This window comes from Notechis scutatus, chromosome 12, assembly GCF_049901735.1.
Source record: "Notechis scutatus isolate UNSWTSFEM ecotype Mainland chromosome 12, rNotScu1.2, whole genome shotgun sequence".
Classification (NCBI taxonomy): domain Eukaryota; kingdom Metazoa; phylum Chordata; class Lepidosauria; order Squamata; family Elapidae; genus Notechis; species Notechis scutatus.
The window spans coordinates 12517201-12530161 of NC_142020.1; the positions used below are offsets into that span (position 1 = coordinate 12517201).

The 12961-nt window shown below is 43.6% G+C and overlaps 1 protein-coding gene across 2 annotated transcripts in view; it reads left to right on the forward strand.

Moving 5' to 3' along the window:
* Positions 1-12961, forward strand: part of LOC113430561 (acyl-coenzyme A synthetase ACSM5, mitochondrial-like) — a 15612-nt gene continuing 2651 nt past the window's right edge. The window contains exons 1-9 of one of the 2 annotated variants that reach the window (XM_087942138.1): positions 1-160; positions 4138-4361; positions 4758-4968; positions 5496-5703; positions 6416-6556; positions 7214-7370; positions 8826-8905; positions 10371-10494; positions 12150-12230. In XM_087942138.1, coding sequence (XP_087798264.1) covers positions 4176-4361; positions 4758-4968; positions 5496-5703; positions 6416-6556; positions 7214-7370; positions 8826-8905; positions 10371-10494; positions 12150-12230 — 1188 coding nt within the window. In that variant the 5' untranslated portion in view covers positions 1-160; positions 4138-4175. The remainder of the gene's footprint in view (positions 161-4137; positions 4362-4757; positions 4969-5495; positions 5704-6415; positions 6557-7213; positions 7371-8825; positions 8906-10370; positions 10495-12149; positions 12231-12961) is intronic. The other variant, XM_087942137.1, reaches the window with a different exon arrangement.

Genomic DNA, 12961 nt, shown 5'->3' on the forward strand with positions numbered 1-12961 from the left:
CCTTCAAAAAATTCCATCCCTGGGACAACAGATCAGGATGAACAGAGCAGAATTGGATGCCTTTGGGCAGCTACCGTGAGAAGTCTACCTCACTACGTCTTCCCTTCCACTTCTAGAAGCCTGGAAGTCAGTAAGTTCAAGAGAGCATTCTGCATTTGCGGTACATCCAGGATATTTATTGATTGATTGACTGATTTGATTTGATTTGATTTGCCAATTGCTTACAAGATAATAGGCATAAGTATAAACCTGAGTAAGAATACAGGAAATAGGTATGAATAAATGGGGACAATAGGACAGGGACGGTAGGCACGATGGTGCGCTTACGCACGCCCCTTACAGTCCTCTTAGGAATGGGGTGAGGTCAAAAGAGGTTAGTTTGAGCGTAAAGGAGTGGGGGTTGTTTCTTCAAAACAAGCCCAGAGATCACGCTGACTTCTTCCTTGCCCTCAAATCACAGAAATGTGCAGGCATAAACGGAGTAAGATACTATCTGAATTTTTTTTCCAATTCTTCTCGGACGTCCTTTAAAGAAAAGGGACGAGAGGTCAGAGGTAATTTGTGTTCTTCAAATGGAAAGGCCCCCAATTTCAGTTCCTGGTATCTCCATATCTGAAGATCAGCTAACAGCTACACTCACTAGTTAACAGATTACAGATAATCAGAGTTGGAAGGGACCTTATAGGTCATCTAGTCCAACCCTCCCAGCCATGTGGGAGACCCTACACTATTTCTGACAGATGGCAGTCCAATCTTTCCTTGAACATCTCAAGTGATGACGCTCCCACAACGCCGAAGGGAAGCTGTTCCATGGGTTGATTGTTCTCACTGTCAGAAAGTTTCTCCTTATTTCCAGGTTGAATCTCTCCTTTATCACTTTCCATCCATTATTCCTTGTCTGGCCTTCGGGTGCCTTGGAAAATAGCTTGACCCCTTCCTCCTCTCTGTGGCAGCCCCTCAAATATTGAAAGACTGCTATCGTGTCTCTCCTGTTCCTTCTCTTCACCAGACTAGCTAGGCCCAGTTCCTGCAACCGTTCTTCATATGTTTTAGTCTCCAGTCCCCTAATATTCCTGGTTGCTATTCTGGTGGGAAGGTCCTCTTTTCCAGCAACAGAAATCCATGGCTTCGTAAATTCAGCAATCCTGTGGTAAATGAACACATCCAGCGTTATAACTCCCTTGATTCTGGTGGGCTATTTAGGCAAATAAGACGAACAACAGAGAAACGCAATCCACCCACGAGAACGCGGACTACTCCTTTGTCAGAAGCCAGTTCTGTTTATGCAACTCAGTACAAGCAGTCCTTGAATTATGACCACAATGAAGCCCCAAACGTAAGACAGCTCCACTTTACAGTGTCTTTTGCCACAGTGTTTAAGTGAATCACTGCAGTTTATTAAGTGAGTGACCCAGTTGTTAAATGAATCTGGCTTCTGACTTCGTTTGTCAGAAGGTCCCAAAAAAGGGGGTCTTTGAACCCGGGACACACTGCAACTGTCATAAGTACATGCCAGTTGTCAAGCGTCTGAATTTGGATCAGGTGAGCACAGGGACGTTGCAACAGCCGTGTGAAATACGACCCTAAAGTCACTTTTTTCAGGGCCATTGTAACTTTGAGCAGTCACTAAATGAAAGGTTGTAAGTCAAGGATTGCATGTATTCTTACTTCATGGTTAGGGCAGGAGTCGGCAACCCACGCAGCCACCAAGTCACGCTCACTGAACCAGTGGTAAACTACTTTGAAATGCACTACCGGCACATAGGTGTGCGAAGTGCACACTCACCATACTGATTGTTACATCGGTTGGATCCCAAGGGCAAACCACTTCCAAAATCTTATCAAAAGATTATTTTTTTTTGGCCAGGAATGACACTGACTGGAGAGGAAGCGTGCACCAATTCGTGGTTCTTCCAGGACCAAATGATCTTTTCATGCACATTTAAAAATATTTCCAGAATAAAGGTGCATCTGAATTTCTTGTCCACACAGTACCTTGCATGGAATTGAAACTTTCTGGAATTACAGAAAAAGTCAAGAAAAAATGCAAAGGGATGAAGCAACAGGAGATTAAATAAGCAAAGAAATGCATGCTAAAATGGGTCCTTCCCAGGAAGAAAATGAGTGAGGGTCTTTCCTAGGAAGATCGGAAGCATCTCTGCAGTATTTCAGGTGGGGCTGTTTTTTTTTAAACCCAACCTGGAGACGGGAACAAAATTGACATTTTCTTTGATATGGACTGTGCCTAACTCTGTGTAGCAGTTCTTGCACTTCATCCTTCATCCAGAGACTCCTTGTCCCTTTGTTCTCCCGGATCCTCGAAGGGACAGTTGGTTTTTCTAATCTAGAAGGAACAAATAGAAGGAAATTCAGATAAAAGGAGAGGAAAAAATTGTTCCCGCCAGAGTTTAGAACTGTCCTGTGTGGCAAAGTGCCATCTAGTGTTATCTTTAGGGAAACAGCTTGATTTTTGAACCATTACTCTGAATTTGAAGCAGGCTAACTTTTTTATTTTTTTTTATTTTATTTATTTTGTCAAGCGATTATAAGACAACAGGTATAAGTATAAACATAGTTTATGAATACATGAAATGGATACATATAAGAAAAATAAAAGAAACAATAGGACAGGGACGGTAGGCACATTGGTGCGCTTATGCACATCCCCTACAGACCTCTTAGGAAAGGGGTGAGGTCAACAGTAGACAGTCTAAGGTTAAAGTTTTTGGGGTTTGGGGAAGAAACCACAGAGTCAGGTAGAGTATTCCAGACATTGACCACTCTGTTGCTGAAGTCGTATTTCCTGCAATCAAGTTTGGTGCGGTTAACCTTGAGTTTGTATCTATTGTTTGCTCTTGTGTTGTTATGGTTGAAGCTGAAGTATTCATTGACAGGTAAGACATTGCAATGTATGATTTTATATACTATACTTAGATCGGACCAAAGACGGCGTAGTTCTAGGTTTTCTAGGTCTAGAATTTCAAGTCTGGTGGCATAAGGTATTCTGCAACGAGTAGAGGAATGGGGAACTCTTCTTGTGAAATATTTCTGGACTTTCTCAACTGTATTAATATCAGATTTGCTGATCTTTATGATCCGTTTCCTCCAATCATTATGTTGTTTCCACCAGTTCAAGTGCTGTTTGATAGTTAGAACAATCAATCAGTGGAACAACTTGCCTCCAGAAGTTGTAAATGCTCCAACACTGGAAGTTTTTAAAAAGATGCTGGATAACCATTTGTCTAAAGTGATGTAGGGTTCCCTGCCTAGGCAGGGGGTTGGACTAGAAGACCTCCAAGGTGCCTTCCAACTCAGTTATTCTATTCTAAGTCCGAAATCCTAAAGGTGTAGTTTAATAAATGAAGCTCTCGTTCAGCTTCCCACACTGCCTTCTTTCCAACAGATATTTATTTCACTCAGTCTCCATTTCTTCCAAAACCAAGTCATTTATCCAAATGGGCCAATTCCAGTGTTTACTCAATACGTAATAATCCAAAATATTTCCCACGTTCTTTAAATCTGTAGTTTTAGCCTTTTAGCCTAGTATTCCCCATGTTAAATTTTCAGGAGTCTAGGTCTCACTTTTCCTTTGGTCAGTAGATGGTGATCTCAACTTAGTTTTCAGCTTAAGGCTCTTTAAAATTCTTTTTCGCAGCTTATGGAGTTATTTTTAGAGTCTCTTCTAGGATTTCCCCCCTTCCTCTCCCTCAGGGTAACTTTTAAAATAAGAATTATCTCACCCAGTGACATAGTTTCCGTTCATCAACTTTGAACCAGTACTATTCTTAGATGTTCCACGGCTGTTCCAACTTCATGGCAGTCATCTTGGGCAACTCTTCTCTTTGTCTTGGCGTAGAGGAAAAAGCTCGGACTCAACAGAAGTTTGCAATCTCTCCTGTGGCCTCACAGAGCGCCCTTCCTTAGCTCTGCCTCCCCTTCAGGGCGGTTTAGGCTCCTATTGGAGTCCACAAAAAGGGAGAAGGCAGAGCAGGAATGGAGAGGTCCATTTCGCTGCATCTTGGTATCGTAGCGACCTCAGATGGACTTTTTTCCTCCCCCTTTTCCTTCCCATCCTCCTGCATTCTCTCCTTTCCTTTTCCTTGCTCCCCCTTCCCTCCCCATCCCCTGTTTTTGCAGGAAACCAAGCCATTGAGCGCTGACCTCAAACTGGGGCCATGAAACTCCTAGCTAGGTGCTTTGGGCATCCTCGGACGCCTTGGGTGTTCTTTCACCAAGCAAAGAGATGTCTGGCTTCTTTGATCCCCTCCTATTACGAAGCGGTGAATCGGGGTGACCAGGAAGTGCCCGAGTACTTCAACTTTGCAAGTGATGTGGTGGACAAATGGATGCAAGAGGAAAAGGTAACATTTTGGGCTCCTCTTGGGAGGGAGAGGACCACAACTAGATAGGGCATGGAGTTATTGTTGGAAGCATTGATGAAAGCTTTGATGTCCTCTGGGGCAGGGATCTCCAACCTTGGCAACTGTAAGACTTGTGGACTTCAACTTCCAGAATTCTTCAGCCAGCAAAGCTGGCTGAGGAATTCTGGGAGTTAAAGTCCACAAGTCTTAAAGTTGCCAAGGTTGGGGACTCCTGCTCTGGGCGGGGGGGGGATCACAGAGGGGAGGATGTGCCAGTTTCTTTACTTCCTGGTGAGTTGTTTTTTTCTTTAGCAGTTGACCATGAGATCTTGTTTGGATTAGGACAGGTTTTCAGCTACCCCTCCTTGAATTTTAACTTCTTGGGTTTCCCACTAGGATGGAAAGAGAGCTCACCACCCAGCCTTCTGGTGGGTCAACAGTCAGAACAAAGAGGTGAAGTGGAGCTTTGAGGAGCTAGCTTTCTTGTCCCGAAAAGCTGCCAATGTCCTCTCTGGTCCATGTGGCTTGCAAAGAAGGGACAAAGTTCTGATCGTTATGCCCCGCATTCCAGAGTGGTGGCTACTCGTTCTGGCTTGTATGCGAACAGGTTAGTAAATGTATAGAGAAGACAATAGCTAAGGGTTGTCTTCCTAAGAATGCCAGTGGACATTCCAAAGAAGTGTCCCAGGGGACAGTCTTCCTAAGAGTGCTGGTGGACATTCCTAAGAGGTGTCCTGGTGGACACCCTTCCTAAGAGTGCCAATGGACATACCTAAGAGGTATCCCAGGGGACACTCTTCCTAAAAATGTCAATGAATATTCTATCTACCTCCCACGTATTCTGTAGGGTAGGATAGGATGAGCAACATTGGGAAGCTCAAATTCATAAACTTAGCAATGAGGGATTTGCAACTATGTTTTTCTGTATCACTGTTTCCCAACCCGGGAAAGGCCCAGTCACCTAGATACATTAGACCAAACTCTCATCCTCTTTGGTCAATGTGGCCATGTTGGAAAACCCATCGAAAGGAGCTGGCACCAGATAGAGGAACCCTACATTAACTTCACTTTATCTATGAAATGGACCTTTCATAATGGTTTCTCTGATTGCTTTCTTCCCTTCTTCTTTCCTAGGGATTATTTTTATTCCTGGAACCCCTCAGTTAACAGCTAAAGACATTTCCTATAGAATTCAAGTTTCCAAAGCCAAAGGCATTGTTGTGGCCGAACAGTCTGTTGATGCAGTGGATTCAATCATAGCTGAATGCAAATTTCTGAAAACCAAGCTTGTTGTGTCCGATAAAGGCAGAGCTGGCTGGCTGAAATTCAGTGACTTATTACAGTACGTAGTCCAATAAAAGTTAGAACTATATCACCATCTACTGCGTTGGAGTATTATTTTTATTGGACCATATAAAAAGCCAGTTTGCTCTGGTGGTTAGGGCACCAGGCTAGAAAGTGGGAGACTGGGAGTTGTAGTCCTGCCTTAGCCATGAAAGCCAACTGGGTGACGTTGGGCCAGTCATCAGAAGATGGTGAGTTACAGTCCTGCCTTAGGCATGAAAGTCAACTGGGTGACTTTGGATCAATCACCAGGAGACTGGGAGTTCTAGTCCTGCCTTAGGCATGAAAGTTAGCTGGGTGACCTTGGGCCTTCTTCTCATCCCAACTCACTTCACTGGGTTGTTGTGGGGAAAATCAGAGAAGGAATGAGTCATGTGTGTGTCCACCACCTTGAGTTATTTATATCATTACATAATGAAGGCGGGGTATAAATTAAATAAAAATAAATCAGAAGCAAGGTTGGTTGTTTTAACAAGCAAGTGTTCCACATTCCTTAAGTTCTAGTCATAAATATCTGCATTGCATTCTTGACTAAAATGCTCTGAATTTCTTGGAAGAAATGCTGATGCTGCCTTCTGGATGTGGAAAAAGTCCCCGAAACTCCACTTGTGGATAAATCCCAATTGTAAAAGAAAACCTGCCAGCCACCTGTCCCAAAATGTCCCTTTCCACTCTAATTGTACATCAAGACCAACCTGCTTGTTTTCCAGAGCAGCCTCTGGTGACCACGACTGTGTCAAGTCGCGAAGTGAAGAGTTAATGCTGATCTACTTTACGAGCGGAAGCACCGGGTCGCCCAAAATGGTGGAGCATTGCCACAGTTATGGCATTGGATTTACATCCAGCAGCAGGTAATACCATGGCATGCTTTTGAATCCCTGGGTTATTTATTTAGTGATTGACTTGACTTGACTTGACTTGACTTTTGACTTGACTTGACTTGACTTGACTTGACTTTTGAATTGACTTGACTTGACTTGACTTGACTTTTGACTTGACTTTTGACTTGACTTGACTTTTGACTTGACTTCACTTGACTTTTGACTTGACTTGACTTTTGACTTTTGACTTTTGACTTGAACTGCACTGATGTGAATTGAATTGAATTGTTGCCTCACATCTCACTTCAAGGTGACTCTGGGCGGCTTACAGCATTACAGGTAATCCTCGACTTATGACCACAATTGAGCCCAGAATTTACGTTGCTAACTGAGCAATTTGTTAAGTGAGTTTTGCCCCATTGTATGACTTTTCTTGACACATTCATGAAGTGAATCACTGCAGTTGTTAAGTTAGTCACACAGTTGTTAAGTGAATCCGGCTTCCCCATTGCCTTGGTTTGTCAGAAGGTCGCAAAAGGGGATCACGTGACCCTGGGACATTGCAAAACAAAATGAAAAAAATTGGGTGTGACTCACTTAACCATCGCCTTGCTGAACCACATGAACGTTGAGGTCTCAATGGTGGTCGTAATTCGAGGACTTCCTACACATTTTTTTTCCGAGCAGGCACTGGATGAATCTATCTTCTTCAACTGTGTTCTGGAATACCTCAGATCCAGGATGGGTGAAAACAGCTTGGAGCAGCTTATTTGGCCCATGGATCCATGGGTCATGTGTCTTTGTACATCATCTACCCCAGTTTGAACCAGCAGTCATATTAAATGTAAGCATGTCCATTTGTATTTCAAGTGAACTGGAAGTAGTGTATATAGACATAATAGGAACCAAGCACCCCAAAGGTGCTTTTTCAGGAGGCAACTGGACTTTCTTTGAAGAGGTTTCGCTTCTCCCTCAAGAAGTTTCTTCAGCTCTGTCAGGACAGTGAGGAATGGAAGGATTTACATCTCTTGCAGACAGCTGGTCATTTACTTTATTTTATTGTCATTGCACCTCGTACAACGAAATTAAATACCATCTTCAGTGTACAATTTATGACTATGAAAATAAACACAAACACACATCCTTCACATTCTATACATTGAATTGAAAACCCCCGACAGAGCACCAACATTGCAATATACAGTAGAATTCAACTGAGCTACTGCCCTAGGATAGAAGCTGTTTTTCAGCCTATTTGTCCTTGTTTTTATTATTCTGCACCGTCTGCCAGATGGTAATAGTTCAAAAAAAGGGTGCCCAGGGTTGAGATGGATCTTTGAGGATGTTTTGAACTGTCTTAAGGCAGCGGGAGCTATAAAGCTCTTCCAAAGAGGGGAGATGGCAACCCATGATCCTCTGGGCAATGACATTAACCCTCTGGAGTGCTGTCCTATCTGCCACTGTGCAGAGAAGATTATTCTCAATGGGAAAATTGGCAAAGAACATACTGAAATACTTATAGAGACCCTACATAGTAGAAGGCATCTAAATAAAAGACAAAGACCTCACCATTTTGATCCCAGCTTACTAGAAATGTTCTCTTCATTGTTCCTGCTTTGATTTTGTGTACTTCACTCAGTTTGAGAAGGTTCACATCACCTATTAAAAAAGAGCTAGATAATTTATGGTTCAGCGGGTTGTAGAAATGCAAGCATTGTCTAAGTATCTTGGGTGAACCAGCCAAAATTAGAAGAGAATGTTTATAGCTCAGGGTTGAATTGTGGGGTCCTTAGGGGTGTCTGAACTTGGTGGTTTCCTTGCAGATGTTTCATTACTCAGCTAGGTAACATCATCAGTGTTTGAAGAGAGCGGGGTTTGTGGAGTGGGGAAGAAGGAGACGGAGGAGGAAGATGAGGAAAAGGAGAAGGAGGACTATGGGATCCTTGGTGCTCTCTGAGCTTGGTTGTTTTCTTGCAGACGTTTTATTACTAAACTAGGTAACACCATCAGTGCTAGACTTACCTAGTTTGGTAATGAAATGTCTGCAAGAAAACAACCAAGCTCAGAGAGCACCAAGGACCCCTCAGGCCAACATTGTTGGATGTAAAATTTTAAACAGATGCAGCAACTGTTTCTAAACTTTACTTTAAGATTTAACATGTTCTAGGGACTCAGCCCTGCCTCTCTTAAACTTCAGGCCAGATCATTTCCATCTTACAAAAATCATCTTGTTTGCATATTATTTTGACTGCATACACATTTTCTTCACGTTGTTTGCATATTCATTTTCTCCATCTAGACCCTGGCGAAGTATCCAATCACAACTTTATGCACCGCTCCTACTGCATTTAGGATGATGGTTCAGCACAATGCCACCAGGTACTTTTTTTGCCACAAAATATGAAACACGAGGGCTAGAAGGTCAACATGAAAATGGGAAGTCTGGAAATTTAATGGAATTGTCTAGGGTGCCTTTGCTCTGTTGCTATTACTAGGAAGTTGTGAATTTTTTTCATCAATTTCTCAATATGATTTCCTAAGATTGCCTCCTTGCACAACTGAATGTGTTCCCATGTAGTGTATATTTCTTTGCGTCATTGTTGGACCCCTTTTATCTGAGATTTCAAAGCCAGATAAATAGGCAATACAGGTAGTCCTTGACTTAAAACCATTCATTTAGTGACCATTCGAAATTATAACTGCACTGAAAAAAAGTGACTTGTGACCATTGTTCACACTTACAAACCTTTCCAGCATCCCCATGATGGTGTGATCAAAATTCAGATGCTCGGCAACAGGTTCATACTTATGACCGTGGCTGGGTCCCATGGTCACGTGATCCAAATTCAGACACTTAGTAACTGACTCATATTTATTTTACTATTTATTTGATTTATTTGATTTGTCAATAGGTATAAGAATAAACATGAGTATGAATACAGGAAATAGGTACGAATAAATGGGGACAATAGGACAAGGATGGGAAGCATGATAGTGCACTTATGCACACCCCTTACAGACCTCTTAGGAATGGGGTCAATAGTGGTTAGTTTGAGGTTAAAGGAGTGGGGGTTAGAGGATGTAACAGAGTCAGGTAGTGCATTCCAGACATTGACCACTCTGTTGCTGAAGTCGTACTTTCTGCAATCAAGTTTGGAGCAGTTTACCTTGAGTTTGTATCTGCTGTGTGCTCTTGTATTGTTGCAGTTGAAGCTGAAGTAGTCATTGACTGGTAGGACATTATAGCAGATAATTTTGTGTACTGCACTTAAGTCCAACCATAGGCAGCGTAGTTCAAGGTTGTCCAAGCCCAAAATCTCAAGCCTAGTGGTGTAGGATATTCTGTTGTGAGCAGAGGAGTGTAGTACTCTTCTCGTGAAATACTTCTGGACTCGCTCAATTGTATTAACATCCAATATACAGTGCGGATTCCAGACTGATGAGCTGTATTCGAGTACTGGTCCAGCAAAGATTTTGTATGCCCTAGTTTGCAAGTCAGTCTTACCAGAGGAGAAGCTTCTTAAGATTAGATTTACAACTCTTGAAGCTTTTTTGGTAATGCTGTTGCAGTGAGCTCTGGCGCTTAGGAGTTGCCAACTGTTTGACCATTCAGACACATAATCAAGTTCACTTTGAAGGACAGTAGCATTGTCAGTGGTGTTGAATAGTTTTACGTCATCAGTGAAGAGGATGCAATTTATAACGGTTTTATGAATTTATGACGGTTTTATGAATTTATGAGTGTTCTTTGGCCATCCAGAAGTCACATTTCCTTCCAAATGTGTGCAAAATCAACTCACCGAAGAAAAAAGTGAACTATTTATTGTCTTTGTTTCTTTCCAAGCTATAAATTCAGAAGCTTGAAGCACTGCGTGACTGGTGGAGAACCACTCAATCCCGAAGTGTTTGAGCAATGGAAGACTCAGACTGGATTGGAGATTTATGAAGGATACGGACAAACCGAAACGGTATATTCATTTCAATAAAAGAGAATGCCTGTAGCTCAAGGTTCAACGAAACTTGGTTGTTTGCTTGGAGACGTTTCATTACCCAGCTAAGTAACATCATCAGTGCTGGTGAGTGTGGCCTGTTTCATATTCAGTATCTTGCCCCATCAATACTGATGAGGGAGTAGTTTTCTCCTTGGTAGCTCCATAATTAGGGCATTGTTTTCTACTAGATAGTTTGTCTGGTGTTAATCCCTGATTATCTGGGTACTGATTGTTACAGAGGAAGTATTTTCTTCTTAGGACTTTCTTTTTGACACTTCATTGTTGTTCGTTGCAAAGTCGTGTCCAACCCATCATGACCTCATGGACAATGTTCCTCCAAGCCTTCCTGTCCTCTACCATCTTCTGGAGTCCATTTACCGTATTTGCCGGCGTATAAGATGACTTTTTTGCCCTGAAAAAGATGCCTCCAATTGGGGGGGTCGTCTTATATGCCGGGTCGTCTTATACGCCGGCAAATAGTAATTGGGAAGCACTGCGGCTGCCGCGGCTGAGGCACTTTGCGCACCGTGGAAGCGAATCCCGTGAAGCCGAAAGGAGCAGCCAGCCTTCTCCCAGCTCCCAAGGAAGCGAGGCTCGCACCGCCCGAGCTCCGCTGAGGTATCCGGCTGGGGCTGTCAGGAGTTATTACCGCTGGCGCGGCTCCGCGGCTCCAGTCCCGCGTTGCCTCGGGAAGGGAAAGGCAAAACCAGGAGCCGCTGCTGCCATTGCAAAGCGCCACCGCGGCTCTTCCTTTTTGCCTTTCCCTTCCCGAGGCAACGCGGGACTGGAGCCGCGCGGAGCCGCGCCAGCGGTAACAACTCCTGACAGCCCCAGCCGGATACCTCAGCGGAGCCCGGGCGGTGCGAGCCTTGTTTCCTTGGGAGCTGGGAGAAGGCTGGCTGCTCCTTTCAGCTTCACAGGATTCGTTTCCATGGTAAACAAAAGTGCCTCAAAAAAAAAAAAAGTGCAAAAGTGGAAGGCGTGCGGAAGAGGGGGCGAGTATATAACAAACTATATTTTGAGTGGAAATGTTGGGGGGTCGTCTTATACGCCGGCATATACGGTAAGCTCACACCGACTGCTTCAGTGACTCCATCCAGCTCCCTCCTTCTCTGCCGTCCCCCTTCTTCTTTTACCCGCCCTCATTCCCAGCATTCGGCTCTTCTCCAGGGAGTCCTTCCTTCTCATGACACGGCCAAAGTCTTTGAGTTTCATCGTCAGGATCTGGCCTTCTAAAGAGCAGCCGGGGTTGATCTTCTCTAGGACTGACCAGTTGGCTCACCTTGCAGTCCAAGGGACTCGCAGGAGTCTTCTCCAGCACCATTTTTTTATCTCTTAGTATATTTTGTTGTTTCTTTTGAACAGATTACGATTTATTTCTATGTGTCCCCCCCCCCCACCAACACTTCATAGGGCAAGCTATTGTATATAAACAGACAGCACACTCACTAGAAGTGATGGTGTTAGCTAGGTGGGTAATGAAAGGTCTACAAGCCAACAACCGGTCTCAGAGAGCACCAAGGATTCCACAATAGATTCATTTTCATTTCCCCAAAAGTTGTGTCTGATCCCATCTCCTGATTGTCACCATGGTCCTGACAGCTTGTGTCCCATCCTCCTCTCTCTTGCAGGTAACAATCTGTGCGAATGTCCAAGGAATGAAAATTAAGTCTGGCTCAATGGGAAAAGCATCTCCACCCTACGATGTCCAGGTAAGAAGGACCAATCTTGTTATTCAGTACAATACAATTTTTAAATGTAGGCTGTTGTGATGTTGTGGTTAATTATGTCACAGTCTTTATGGTTTTGTTTTTTTACTTTATGCTAGTCACAACCAAAAGAAAAAGAATATACTCTACAGGTATATTAGTTGGGTAACGAAACAACTTACAACCACAATTGGGGCCAGAATTTCTGTTGCCAAGTGTCATGCCCCTGTTGGAGACTGACTCCAAGGGAGAGGAGGAACAGCCGACAGGGAGTGGAAGTGTGGCTCCGGAGGTTGTGGAGGAGGCTGGGGAAGGGCAGAGGAAAGCCCAGGCCCATCCCTTCTCCACCCTAGGGCACGCAGGGAGGAGAGAATAAGGGAGAGATGTGAATGGCATGGTCTATGGGGGAGGAAAGGGCCTTGATCCTCTTCATGGGCTGCAGCAGTGAGAACTGGTTAAAAGGACGGACATGTGTATGGGCCAGTGCTGGAAACAAAGCATGGAAATATTTCTAATCTGTCGTTCCTCTCTGAGTTTGCCATCCTTCCCAGTGTGTATTCCAATATCTGTGGACGTCTTCAAGCCCTTATCTTGCCTGGTTCCCTTAATTGCTTCAGTGTGCTTTGTGTTGTTTTTGCTATTTATAATTTATAGGCATTTTTAGTTTAAACGGCATTTCCTCCTTTTCGTAACTGTTTGTGGGGGAGTCAAGGATATTTGGAGCTTTGAAGCAA